The sequence below is a fragment of the Barbus barbus genome, assembly GCF_936440315.1.
Source record: "Barbus barbus genome assembly, chromosome: 4".
NCBI classification, from domain to species: Eukaryota; Metazoa; Chordata; class Actinopteri; order Cypriniformes; family Cyprinidae; genus Barbus; species Barbus barbus.
The window spans coordinates 17,516,315-17,531,443 of NC_136732.1; the positions used below are offsets into that span (position 1 = coordinate 17,516,315).

The window sequence follows — 15,129 nt, forward strand, 5'->3', positions numbered from 1 at the left end:
GGGAGCCACTGCATTACACTTCGAAGAGACTACAATGCGCATTAGACCACCTCACACTTCTGCATAAGCCACACTCTGCCTTCAACAACTGACCCAAAATCAGCTTTGCAGTTCATACATTCACTCCTCCATTTATAACTGACCATGAGTTAAATCCTGCATCAGCATTACCCCAAAAGTTGGCCTGTATGGTATCTGCACACTTTCTCACAATTCCTGTAATGTTTGTGAGGGGAAATCTGCATCATGAAAAGAATTTAAATATTTCTAATTATAGCAAAATGTTTTAAATGGAAAAGAAAGAGGAGAACACTTACTGACAGCTGAAAGCAACAACAAATTATCCAAAATATTTAAGTTGCAAACAGTGGATATTCAAAAATGTTTTAAATGACAGATATTTGAGTTCTGCCAAAATTTACATATGTTTTACAGATTCCATGCTGCCAGTAGGTCTGACTTCTAGAGTTTCCCACTGTCATTTTTGGCATTTACTATCAGATGATTAAAATGATTCTCGGTCGGTGGCTAAGGCTGAGAGTTGCTATCACGCACATTAGCTATCTCACACACTTGACTCAGTGAGTGAGTGCACAGCCAATCGTGCAGGGTGATATGTGCAGAGTGTCCAATAGAAGGGCAGCAGCCTGACAGTGGCTCTGGGGTGAGTGGGGTTTTTAGGGATGGAGGACTAAATAAAGCAGAAGGCAGCAAAGGAATACATTCACACAGAGACTGGGCAAGGGAAAGTGCTACCTGCCAGAGTGGAGGAAGATTATTCTCAAGGTTCTCACCTAGTTTCAACGTGAACGGAGATTTGGTCACATTTGAACAAGAGGAAAAGTCTCACTAAGACTCACACTGATTGCGTATTTGCACACGTCGTCTCCATTGTTGGACTGTATATGCTACTGTTCAAATGCGTATGGGGTTGGTGAGATTTTTGTTGTTGTTGTTTTTTGAAAGTAGTGTCTTATGCCCAACAAGGCTGCATTAATATTATCATCATCATCATTATTATTATTATATATTGTGAAATTTATTATCATTTTAAATTATTTTTGTATTTGAAAATGTTTTATAATGTAATTTATTCCTGTGATGTTAAAGCTGAATTTTCAGCATCATTACTCCAGTCTTCAGTGTCACATGACCCTTTAGAAATCATTCTAACATGCTGATTTGCTGCTCAAGAAACACTTTTTATTATAATTATCAATGCTGAATAAAGTTTTGCTGCTTAACATTTACATAATTTTCAAGACTTTGAGGAGTCGAAAAAAGCATTTATTTAAAATAAAAATAATTTGAAAAATACGCTGCCAATGCTTTTTGAATTAATTTTTTTTTTTTTTTTTTTAATTGCTCACCCCAAACTTTTGAATGGAAGTGCATATTCCAAGTTACATATTTGTTTATTAATTATATATACTTCTAATAAAATTTGGATTTCCATGGGCAGAAATACACAATAAGATATTTTGCCAAGCAAACAGCAAGAGAATAGGGCGCAATCTATAATAAGCCTAATGTAGAAAAAAGGAGGCATAATGCAGTAATTTAAATAATCACTGCACATGCTATTTCAGTTTAATTATCACTTGGGGAAAAAAAGTTAATTAATTACAGGGGGTTTGTGAACAAAAAAAAAGTTTCTGTGCGGAAAATTTGCTTCAGTGTTTCAAATATCATAGAAATACTTATTCACGCCACCCACAGAAAGTCACCGTATCTAAACTTGGACAAAACTCTTCTTCACAGATCATAAGAGATTTCTAGTGTCAGAGAGAAAGTGAAGATATGCAGATGAAAAGCTGTCAGTTTGTTGGTCGTCCCTTCTGACACAGATTTCTACAGCTGCTACACATTGTGAAAATAGCGTGATAGTCTGTGAATGAAATATCTAACACTATATGAACTGAATATCACTTCCTTTTCTTCACTCTTTTAACAGCTCCTCAAATTAGCACCCATTAACTAATGAGACTTGAAACATGCCAGACATGTTGCTAACAGTTTTTACTCATGAAGGCATGACAAACCCTGTATCTCTTCTTATTATTAAAGTATGCGAGTGGTGCAGAGCATGATTTTGCCTAGAGCAAGGAATGTTTTATTTGTAAGTTGGCGTATTGATGTTCTCAGTCCCTCCAAATCCACTCCAATATCTCTCCATCATGGACATAACGCACAGCTATATTTCAGCATCAATTTTCATTAAGTGCAAAACAGTAATTATGGACTATTAGCAAAAATAAAGGTATCTCATATGCGCACCAAGGCTGCATTTATTTGATTAAAAATACAGTAAAACAAGTACTATTGTGAAATATTATTACAATCTAAAATGACTGTGTTCTAATTTAAAATATTTTAAATTGTAATTTATTCATGTGATATCAAAGCTGAATTTTCAGCATCATTTCTCCAGTCTTCAGTGACACACAATCTTTTTTTTTTTTCTTCCAGGATTCTCGATTAATAAAAAGTTCAACAGAACAGCATTTATTTGAAATATAAATCTTTTGTAACATTATAAATGTCACTTTTGATTCATTTAATGCATTCTCGCTGAATAAAAGGAGCTGGAGCGGAGTGGTTACTGAGGGGGAAATTGCTGTTGATTTGCTCCACTCACATACTCTATTACTATACTAAATCAAAGGTGTAAACAAAAATAGCAACCAGGTTCCACTTTCGCCTCCAAAGGCATCAATGCACCACTGCAAAATGGTTCTCGCAGTGAAATATTCGGACTGACCTAAAATTCCCTTCACGCTGCCAAGAAAGCCCCCAATCCGGCCTCCCCTCCCCATCAAGGGCTCGGCCATAGCTCTTGCCACACAGGCAGGCAGCAATAGAAGCTCACTCAGGCAGAAGGTTAGTACATTTCAGAGTTAGCAGGCGCTGGGTACAGGAGTGGGCATGCAGGTTCTCACCTATGTACTGTCCATTGAAATAGCCCTCACAGTCACAGTCTTCTGTAGGGAGGCAAGCAGGGAGATAGGGAGTGAGCAGCGGAGACCAGGAGAGAGGAAGGAGGGCTGCAGAACTACAGTTATATATGCAGGTTCAACAGTTAGGCAGGCAGGCGGATGGACGGCAGGTATTTCAGCAGTCTGTGGCAGCCGTGGCCAACCAAGGGGTTTGTTATTCGCCAGGAAGAAAATGATGGTGTGATAGTGTGTAAATGTTAGGATTCACTTGTGTGGTTGAACGGGACTCAAAGGAAACAATGAGCGTTATAACCTACAGTAAATGGAAAAGAGGCCCTTAGATTGAAAAAGATCATGAGAAAAGGTGATAAAGATTAAAAACAAACAAACTGAATATATCATCACCTGCGAGCTATAGACATTTTATGGAAGAAAACTGGGAATATTTGTAGGTGGTGTACTCAGTAATTTCGTGTTTCTGTTGTACTGGCCGAAGTGCCAGTTGTACTGGAATTATACTGACACCTAATGTAGTATTCTACAAAAGCAAGAGGTGTCAATTACTGATGCCATTTTAAAATGTGTTGATCTCAACATGACCCCCATGAGGTTTTTAGCTACAGATAAAACAGTTTGGGGCCAGTAAGATTATTTTTATTGTCATTTACTTTTATTCAGCAAGGATACATTCAATTGATCAAAAGTGACAATGAAGACATTTATAAAGTTACAAAAGATTTAAATGCTGTTAAACGTTCTATTTAGTAGCCCTAAAAATAATGGATCATAGACGTTAAAATAAAAATATTGAGCTGTGCAGCCTTTCAACATTGATAATAACACAAAATGTTTCTTGAGCAGCAAATCATCATATTAGAATGATTTCTAAAGGATCATGTGACACTGTACACTGCTTTAGTGTCAGTGAAGACACTAATTCATAACTGCTGAAAATTCAGCTTTGCATCTCAGGAATAAATTAAATTATAAATCTTAAAATATATTCAAATAGAAAAGTTATTTTAAATGGTAATAATATTTCACATTGTATGTATTACTGTATTTTTGATCAAATAAGTGCAACTCCAACTCCAATATTTTGAACCGTATTGAATATTTAGATGATTTTATTAGGCTTCTGGTGTTAATGGAGTCTTCATCTCATGTTAGTGTACATTATTTCTTTCAATATCCTTCAGTATAAAGCACAAGTATTACTGAGTGCACCACTAGGAAGAGAATAGAGAAAGGATAGAAGGAGAAAGAGGTGAAGTGATGTTTGAGATCTCAGAGCATTAGTTAATGTAAGGAGGTACTTGATAAGGGAAAAGATGGGAAAAGGAATAACGTAAGAAACAAACGTTTTTTTTTTTGTTTAATGTTTATTTATTTGAACCTCTACTGTAATATGTTCTTGCTACCACAGATATGTCTAAAAGTTCTAAGAAGAATGTACAGCACTTTCCACTAATAGGGTACAAAATAGGACCTGAAAACGAATTATACACAAAGGTTTTATGAATTTTTGTATATGTTTTAAAGGGGTCATATGATGCGATTTCAAGTTTTCCTTTATCTTTGGAGTGTTACAAGCTGTTCATGCATAGATTAGATCCCTGAAGTTGCAAAGACTAGTCTCAAACCCAAAGAGATATTCTTTATCAAATTTAAGACTCGTACAAGGCTGCACGACACTTCTAAGGTGAGACGGGCCAAAACCAACATTATAGGATACAGACATTTGATCTGTATTAAATTAGCTGCTTGTCATGCTGGGTTAATTTTATAAATGAGATGATACATTTTGTGGTATTTGATCCTATTATGCTTTTAAAAAAGTAATGGACCATCAGAGTGTACCTTATTCCTGGAAAGTGTCATACACTGAAGCCTCTCTCTCATTAAATGCGTTTGTGTGTGTGTGTGTGTGTGCACCTGGTATTTATCACGTCCTGGGGACCAAATGTCCCCACAAGGATAGTAATACCAGTAAATCTGAATCTTGTGGGGACATTTTTTGGTCCCCATGAGGAAACAAGCTTATAAATCATACAGCATAAAGTTTTTTGAAAATCTAAAAATGCAGCATGTTTCCTGTGAGGGCTAAGTTTAGGTGTAGGGTTGGTGTAGGGCAATAGCAAATACAGATTGTACAGTATAAAAACCATTACGCCTATGGGATGTCCCCATAAAACATGGAAACCCAACATGTGTGTGTGTGTGTGTGTGTGTGTGTGTGTGTGTTTATAGTAGAACAGCAGTTGTCTCTTTCCAAGAATTAATATAGATTAGGTGACACACTGGCCTAATTTCCTAATCACCGTGGAACCAACATGTGTGTTTATTTGAGGGTGAATGTGTGAACTCAGACCTAGAAGACCCACCTTTATCACATCCCTGGTCATCTGGTGTCAGCAGTAATCAGAAGAGGGAAATATATTATGACAAAAGAAGCCAAAACTGCAGACTTAATTTACTTTGAATTGGAAAAACGGCTAAACTGGCCCCGAGTTTATTAAATAAATAAATTCCATCATTCCGACATCATGCAGTTCAAAGTGTGTCCAGCAGTGAAGACCCCACACACAGATGGAGTAACAAAGGAAGAAGCAGAAGAGGAGGGGATATAAATTAATGCACATAATGCAGTCTGTGAGAGAGAGAGTAAGTGAGAAGGATGTATGTTGTTGCATGTTGCTGAACTGTAGAGGTGTCTGTTCTCTAATCAGCTTTAGATTAGTGAACATGAAGCGCTTGGTTGGAGCCCAATAATCACCAGGCAACTTCACACAAGCACTCACATCAGCAAATTATGCCTCCTGTTAGTCAACACTGATTCATAACTGAAGGGGTTTTCCATAAGGAAGGAAGAATTACTGAAATACTCACAGACAGCTTTTTTTGGAGACTTGGAGCTTTGAAGGGAGCCCATTTTTATTCTGTAGGCTAACCGCCTGAGGGGAGAAACCATATGGGGAGAACTTCAAACAGTTAAAAAACATCAATTCCCTTGACAATAATGTTTTGTGCTAGTTTGACTTGATATTCCTGTCTCTGGAGCCATCAGATATACTATTGAGCAAGATCAAACAAATTCAACAGTAAGAAAGAAATACTCCCGTTCTTTACATGAGAGTACATCCAGCTAAGATGCACCCTGCTGAGATAAAAGAGGGGACAAAAAAGCAAACTGGCCCATCTATATCTGATAAAACCTACAGGGAGAATAATTTAGAATTAATTTTATTGATTTAGCCTAAAGGAGAGCACAGCTTTGAGAGACTGTATGCAATTTGCAGCTACTAACAAAGCTAATTTTTATAGTCATGCTGATATTGCAGAAAAATGTTTTTAAGCAACCCAAGTCATCTTGTGTTAAAAAAAAAATGCTATCCGGGGTTGGAAAATAATCAAAGAAGTGTGCTTTACTAGACTGAATGTGCACTTAAAAGCGTAAAAGTATATTTAAAAATAAAAACCTGTACTTGCAGATACTATAATATTAATGACATTAAAGGCCACTTAAGTGTGTTTAAGATATCTTAATTTAGTAGTGTAAGTGCACCTTTTAATAATGTCAAATTAAAAGTTCTACTTTAAAGAATGTTTTAAATCATTGTAATCATCTTTCGTCTTTAAAGGAGTACACATTTTGACATGTTGACTAACAGTCAACAGTACAGTACTTAATAATTTGCAGTATAATTTGTAAAACTGTACTCTTTTATTCTATATTACATTTAAATGTAATATATTTTAACTAAACTACAACTTCATCATTACAAATATGTAATTAAAAATAGATTTAAATACTCAACATACAATATTTAATAGAAATAACAGCCAGATAACAGCACAGACTAGATGTTCACCAGCAAACACTGGAAATGTTGTTTAACCAGTATTCTCTGTGGTGATGTTGCTGGTCAGTCTAGGTTAAAATGCACAAGTAGCTGAGTTGTTTGTTGATTGACTGATTGATTGATTGGATAAAGAAGGGCTACTAAAATATTTCTCAAGTTCTTGCAAACTAAACAGCTTTTAAACAGGTAGTAGGGTGTGTGTTTTATGGATGTTTTGTCCCACCTCTCCTGAAACTGTTTGGATGGGACGAGTCCTGCACGCAGGTTGCAGTCGCTCACTTTCTTGGCCTGCCACCACGTCTGATCATCCTGACTGACCACCTGTAGTATGTCTCCACGTTTAAACGGAAGCCCTGCCTCCTGACACGGTGTGGCTTTGTCCTCCAACGGGGTGTAATCAAACAGTGCCCGCATGAAGACCTGAAGAAAACACATGGTATGAACGGGATGCAAATCCAGTGAACAAGACAAAAACTGGGGCGATGCTGGGCTGATTATTGATAAATTACAATGTTTTATCCCGTTTTATAGGCATTTACCTTGCTCTCTTTCAGCTTGTCCTCCTCTCTGATTGCTGGGATGATCTTCAGTGTGATAGAGCCTTGTGACTGAGACTAAGAAAGAAAAACATAACTGTTCAATTACTTCTGTTATTACGACAATAAACAGGAATGATTATGGTTTGGTTTATTAGGACTGTCGTGTTTTTTTTCTTTTTTTAACAATTAATTATACGATATGGCAATAAATTAAGCTCTTCTAATTAATATATATATGAGAGAGAGAGAGAGAGAGAGAGAGAGAGAGAGAGAGAGAGAGAGAGAGAGAGAGAGAGAGAGAGACTTTGACTTTTCAAACACTTTAATTATACATACATTACAAGCTTACAAAAAACAAAAACTTAACCAAAACATAAGATTCCTAAACATTACCGATTAAAAACCAAATTTTCAGAATCACACACAGTCACCAAAGCCCCCCCAATACCCCATTTCCATTCAAAATAGAGGACATTATTAGTATGTTGGTAATATATTCAACCACCACTCTTGAATCCACTAAAGACTTAAACAGAGTTACTAAACTCACATCTTCACCGGCATTTTTATACTGATACGACTTTAAGATAACAAGTTTAGCTTGTCCTGACTGTTGGTAAATGTAAAACCCAATCTTACAATAATTTTCTCCAATATTTCAAATAATGAGTTAAGTCTAAGACACTCACAAAACATATGAAAAACATTGTCAAGAGCATTACAAAAAGGACATGCCGGTAAAACAGTCTCATTAATCTTAGACACAAAAGAGTTTGAGGCTATAATACAATGTAGTATCCTCCACTGAATATCCCCACATCTCTTAGAGAGGGTTGTACAATAACCTCCATGATGGAAAAACCTCATCTGAAATAGAAATCCAAGACCTCCATTTTGTATCTGGTCTTTGTTTCAGTTGACCCAAATGTACACAAATGTGGTATTGCCTGTACAGTTCTCCATTGGCCATTCTTTAAATAAATCATGTCCATTACTTTTGTTAAATTTATAAAATTTTACAAAATTTTACATTTTAATTTTTCAACATAAAAGCGATCAAGCCTAGCTCCTGACATATTATTAGAATTAGTTTTTAACCATGTGTATTGTCTGACTCCAGGAAAGGCCTCCCTCCACACATCAATTAAATTGTGTTCATTTATTAATTTCTTTAAACTCTCAGCAGAAGAAAGGTGAGGTTCATCATGATTCCTATCCAAATATGAATTAACAGTACAATTAAAATATCCACCAAGTACAACAACATTTCCCTGAGGACACTGTAATAAAGCATCAGAAAGTGTTTTAAAAAATGAGATGCGTTCTTGACCAACATTTGGTGCATACAAGTTAATAAAAGAAAAATGAGTATTACCAAAAATAATATCAGTTCTCAAAATCCTACCAGGTATTATTTCAACCACATCTGGTTGCATACCAACGCATGGAGAAAAAAGGATGGCAACACCTGCACTAAGGTTTGTACCATGACTTAATACAACACTGCCTTTCCAATCACCATAACACTGTGCTTGATTTTGCTGATCTGTATGCATTTCTTGCAACAAAATAACATCTGCCCGTTTTAACCGCAGATAATCAAATAAAGCAACTCTCTTCCTTGTGCATCGACAACCATTAACATTAAAAGTCCCAATGTTTAAGGTTGTCATGATGAAAGATAAAAGAATGCAAAAAAGATAATACATCACCTTAATATTCATGACCATATCAATGTTTTTTAACAGCACTGGCATGTTTCTTTAATCTATATATTTTAGGCTGATCAATCTCTTCCAATGAAGCTTTTCTCATAGCCATAGTGCAAGAATCAACAAACAATTGTAAATCAGAGAAATACTTCTCTAATTTTGGTCTTCGCTGATTAAAAGTATAATTGAGAAAATCATTCATTTGTTGTACTGTAATAAGGTGGTTTCATTTGCAAGCTGCATTTTTTTAACTGCAGAACTTCCTTGGGAACTGACATCAGTGAAATAATCCACAACATCAGATTCCTCACTGTCCGAACTTATATCTACGGACTGAGCCTCACCTCCCTCAGATAACTGATCCACATCAACAGATGCTTGCGAGTCCTGAGACTCTCTGACTCCCACAAGCTCATCTGGCTCCATGGGGCGCTCTGATTCAGTTTCTCCGATCCACTGCGAACATTAGCGCATTCATTAGTGTTCAGTGAACACTCTCCCGCATACTAAGCATGACTGATCACTGCATCCTCTTTCGGATTTTCGTCGTCTTTTGACAATGAATCCGATTCAGCCCGCTGATCAGTTTTATCACTGCCATCCTGGTTACCATTTTCCATGGCAGGAGCCACCTGCTCCGAAGGCGTTTTAGGCTCAGTCTCATTTTGTTCAGTCACCTTATTATTAGTACATCTCAATTTTGTATGTCCGCAGACCCCACAAGAGAAACATTTCATTGATTCGGTGCTGATAAAAACTGGATAATCTTTACCTGCCAAAGTCAATTTTGCGGAAACGTCCAAGTGTTGAAATTCAGCATTCAAAATCACAGCAGTTTGGCGTCTAAAACATGTTTTAAATCTGGATTCTTAACACCAAGAGGGATCATTTTAATCGGCATCATAATTTTACCATAACGGCTAAGCGCTCAAGTGAATCATTTGAAATGAACGGGGGCACATTGGAGAGAGTTACCCCCTTTGAAGGACTCGACAGCGGCAAAACAGGCAAAAAAACATGAACCACACAACAGCTTTATGCATTCTAGACGCCGACAGAATATTCCAAGCACCTGCTTCTCTACTAATAGCAGCCAAACAGTCTTCAACAGTGATTGATTCATCCGGTAAACATTTACAACCATGCCGGGCTGTTAAAGTAGCAAACCCATCAGAGTCTGCCGGCATTGTCCCAACCCCCAACTAATTGCAAGTGACAACAAACTAAACAACACTAACTTTTCAAAGTAAGAAAAAGAATGAAAACTCACTCAAACAAGCCGCCACTCGCTCAAACACTCACACACTCTTCCCAGCCGATCCGCACGCACACACACACACACACACAGAGAGAGAGAGAATTCCAGAAAACAAGCAACAAAGAGAAACTCTCGTATATATTGGGAGAGAAGGAAAAGTGCATCCACCTGGCAGCGCAGTATGTGTACTCCTGCCATCAAATGAGGGAGAAAGGCTGAAACCTCTTTACCATTTACTAGAACTCTCTGTATTCTTTTAATCTGTTATTTATTTATTTTTATTTTTTTATTCTCTTTTCATTGTGATAAGTTGGACTTGTATATGTGTTTATTTTTCCCATTTTTTATTAATCTGTATGTTTGTATAATATACTTATTGCTTTGGCAACATTGTGATATGTTACACAGTCATGCCAATAAAGCTCATTTGAATTGAATTGAGAGAGAGAGAGAGAGAGAGCTTTAGTATGGGTTTCATCTCGGGTACAGTAGGATTAAAAATATGAGACCCTTTTGTTTGTTTTTTGTTTGTTTTTTTATTAAACCCGGGCATGAACAGAAAGATTTAGAGTCCTCGTTGTGTTTGAAAATAAATAAAGACAGATAAAAAAATAATATAATTATATTAAAATGAATATTAAATGCATTAAATAGACAAAGATAAATAATATATTTCATGGACACATTATATGGACGGAGACATTTTTTAAATATATTGTTTTATGTTCTACAGAACAACAATCATGCATAAGGACAAGAACAAAAGGGAAAGACATAAAGATGAGTAAATGATTTGCATTTTTATGTGAAGTATCCATTGAAGACATTGTGTCAAGTTTAAAATGCTTTTTTGATAGAAAAACTTCTTAATGAGGAATTAAGAAAGCATTTAATTTTTTTTTTTTTTCTTGCATTATGCCGAATGAATGTGGAGAAGGTCCAGGAGAGTATTACCAGCAGTTGACTGATCTCATCTGGTCTCTTGTGCATTACAGAGCTGCCGTTGACCTCTCTCAGTTCATCACCGACATGCACCAGACCTGTGGAGAGAGGAGGGCTACCTGATTTACAGATTCACTACCACATGTTCAAGCTGAACCTGCTGCGTGTGATCCATAATAATACACTTTATAGGCATAGTTCAATGATTTTTTAATGACAAAAAAGATCATTCCCACCACACATACACGTTATATACTCATGGCAACAGCTGTGGTCAGGTGGTTAGTGAGTCTGTTTGATTCCCTTGATTGGGTCTCTGGAGACTCTCTTTGACCACGCAGATGGGCCATGTGTCATTGCAGCAGACATGTAGTCTAGTGCCCATCACGGAGGTAAAAATAACCACATATAGCACATTCAGTAGAGGTGCAGGGATATTCAGACACTTCAATCGGTTTAGAGATGAATATAGGACCTTTGAAGACTACACTGGTTTTCCATTGATATACGCAGTGGTAATTGAAAAAGATTTTCAGGAGAATATTTGGTAAAATAGCTTTCCGTTACAATTATAACGGATTTCAGCATGGAGTAAAATGATGCCGCAAGATTGAAGACAAATTCTTTAAAGTGTCACTCACCACTCCTGTCTGCAGCCCCTCCTTTCATGATCCGAGCCACAATCACGGCCCCTGTGGACTCATCTCGCCGAATAGTGGCACCCTGAGAGACAAACAGAGAGAAAGAGAAGAGAACTGCAGAGAAACGCCAAACAACAATGACCTAAAAAACAAGTTTTTATATTTAGTGACCCCAAAACGTCACGCCTGCTTTTAGCAATCGAGAAAAACTGTAAAACTGTTAAACTTTTTTCATTAATTACTAAAACTGAAAATAAATAAATATATAAAAATATTTTAAAATAATAATAATACTAAAATGACAAAAGTACAAAAAAATACTAAAACTACAACAAAATTTCAATGAAAACTGAAAACAAAAAGAAAAGCTTTTCAAAATATTACTAAACGCTATAATAATATATAAATAATATTAAAATAGTGTCCTAATATTTTCAGGGTCACTGTATTTGTGCAACTTGCATTGTTTCTCTCTCTTACCAGTGGCTCTTTGTTTTTGACTAGGCGGACAATCTTGACAGACTCCTCGTCTAGCTCATCCTCAAAGTCATCGGGAAGAGGAGGCAGCACTGGGTCAAAGTTCTTCTGCGCCACCGTGTCGTGAACTGACAAAACCGCCTACCAAGCAGGAGGGATATGAGCTTCTAGATTTAGTTTTTGACTAAGTTATCATGAAGGTCTAACAATAAAAGTGTTGTTTGTACCTTGAGATGTGGTGATGTCAGCAAATGTAGCAGCTCTTTTTCCTCAGCACTCATTGGTCCACTTTGCAGCTCCTCTGCCACCTACCAATCAGTGAGGGTAGACAAAATCAAAGCATTTAATTACAACCTTTTTTCTGTTTGATATATTTGATCAAACAAATAAATAAAACAAACACACCGACAGAAATATTGTGAAATATTATTACAATTTAGTTCCAACTGTTTACTGTTTCAATGTAATTCATTAAATAATTGTTCATATTTTGGATTTTTTTTTTTTTATATATATAAAATAAAAAAGAAATTGGGGACATTCTTGAGAAAATTTGACCCTGGAGTATGGCTAAATTAGAGTCACACATTCTTATTCAATTTAATGAACTTTCTCAGTGAAGTGCATGTTCTACTTTTGCTAAAATTGCTGAGTCAAACATTTTAGGGTTCCCTCATTCCCCGCAGATACCATTAAACTCTGTTCTCATATATTATTGTAAAACGCCATTAATCTTGCCTATGGTGATGTGATATGACAGACTGCAGCACTTACATCTTCTGCCAGAGTGGAGGCACTGTGGAGAACCGGGGTGGGGCTCTGCCTTTCATACTGACGCAACTTCTCATGGATCTAGCAAATACACGCACAGTGCACATTCAGAGCTGAACATGATTAGTCTCTTACACATTTCCAGCATACATTTAAAAATAAGCTAAGGTAAATGATGCATGCTGTAAATCATTTATAATATATGATGCTGCATAGCCTATATGAAGTGAATTCAATGCAAAACCTAACACACAAACACACACCTTCATCAGGTAGCTGAGACTCCTCTCACTGAAGACATCCTTGAGGAAGACCATGTCCTCTTTGTGATTGGCATCTGGACGCAGCTGTGAGGTCAGCAGGGCAAGAGTCTCATGCAACCCTGCATGCAAACAGGAGATCAGTGAGTGTCAATACTATACATAGGCCTACATATGTGTTTTTATGGAGGTGTACATGTGCAGCGCACCTGCTCCTGCAGAGAGGACTGGCATGGCTTCTTTCATCGATCAGGAAGGGGTTGAGCTAAAAGAGAGATATAATCATTATTACAGTAGGCTACCAAAGTCCTTTTATTGTTTATTTATTTATTATCTTAGTCTTTGGTTTACGGTAAAGGGATATCAAAATAAACAATTAAACACAAAGACTAATCAGACTATCATCTCACGAGGTGCTGTTAGTTTATTATATTTTTATCATTCGGGTGTTTGCAGCATGCACAGCGAACACAAGGCGACCCGTGAGTGATGTTCAATTTGCAAACAAATGACTCTTATGAACCGGTTCTTTTTGTACTGAGGCAGTGAATCGTTCAGTACTGTAATTCTCTATTTGTGACCCTGGACCACAAAACCAGTCATTAGGGTCATTTTTTTAAAATTAAGATTTATACATCATCTGAAAGCTGAATAAATAAGATTTCCATTCAGGGGCGTAGATTACACGGGGGACGTAATTCCTAATATATGAAATGGATGAAAACAGAAAAAACGACGAGTTTGGATTTGCGATTGCGACGATATATGGTTTATTTGTGTTTTTCAAGTCATCTCCAGGTAATAAATAAAGTATATGAACAATGCAGTGCTAATTGACAGCATTCATTACAGTATAGAAACTATTCTGCCTCATGGGACAAAAAAATTGTTTGTAGTATATAAACAAATAATTATTATTGGTTATTGTCCAGCAGTGTATCTGATTTCTAAGCCAATTAAAAGCTAGAAATAAGAGAAAAAATTAAAGTTACCCAGTCAAAAGTTTTTGAACATTAAGATTTTAAATGTTTTTTAAAGAAGTCTCTTCTGCTCAGAAAGCCTGGATTTATTTGATCCAAAGTAGGCCTACAGCAAAACAGTACAATTTTGAAATATTTTCACTGTTTAAAACAACTGTTTTCTATTTGAATATATTTAAAAATGTAAATTATTCCAGTCACACGATCTTTCAGAAATCATTGTAATATTCTGATTTGCTGCAAAAAAAAAAAAAACATTTATTATTATGATGTTGAAGACAGCTGAGTAGATTTTTTTTCCAGGTTTCTTTGATGAATAGAAAGTTCAGAAGAACAACATTTATCTGAAATAGAAATCTTTTGTAACATTATAAATGTCTTTATCATCACTTTTGATCAATTTAAACTATCCTTGCTAAATAAAACGATTAATTTCTATAATTTTTTTTCCAAAATAAATCAAATAAAATAATAATAATACTGACTCCACACTTTTGAATGGTATAGTGTATAATGTTACGAAAGCTTTTTATTTCAGATAAATGTTGATCTTTGGATCTTTCTATTCATCAAAGAATCCTGAAAAAAATTACTCAACTGTTTTAAATAATAATAATAATAATAATAATAATTGAAAAAGGTTTCTTGAGCAGCACATCAGCATATTAGAATGATTTCTGAAGGATCATGTGACTCTGAAGCCTGGAGTAATGTTGCTGAAAATGCAGCTTTGATCACAGAAATAAATTA

At 36.0% G+C, this 15,129-nt stretch overlaps 1 protein-coding gene across 1 annotated transcript in view; it reads right to left on the reverse strand.

Annotated features, from left to right (window-relative positions):
• The window catches only part of LOC306868930 (MAGUK p55 subfamily member 3-like), a 41,179-nt gene that overhangs the window by 6,033 nt on the left and 20,017 nt on the right, over positions 1-15,129 (reverse strand). The window contains exons 2-13 of the mRNA XM_079415407.1: positions 13,609-13,664; positions 13,403-13,521; positions 13,143-13,220; positions 12,596-12,676; positions 12,372-12,509; positions 11,892-11,973; positions 11,263-11,348; positions 7,339-7,413; positions 7,023-7,219; positions 5,826-5,890; positions 5,321-5,341; positions 2,940-2,981 (exon numbers count right to left, since the gene is read on the reverse strand). Of these exons, the coding sequence (XP_079271533.1) occupies positions 2,940-2,981; positions 5,321-5,341; positions 5,826-5,890; positions 7,023-7,219; positions 7,339-7,413; positions 11,263-11,348; positions 11,892-11,973; positions 12,372-12,509; positions 12,596-12,676; positions 13,143-13,220; positions 13,403-13,521; positions 13,609-13,645 (1,021 nt within the window). The 5' untranslated portion in view covers positions 13,646-13,664. The remainder of the gene's footprint in view (positions 1-2,939; positions 2,982-5,320; positions 5,342-5,825; positions 5,891-7,022; positions 7,220-7,338; positions 7,414-11,262; positions 11,349-11,891; positions 11,974-12,371; positions 12,510-12,595; positions 12,677-13,142; positions 13,221-13,402; positions 13,522-13,608; positions 13,665-15,129) is intronic.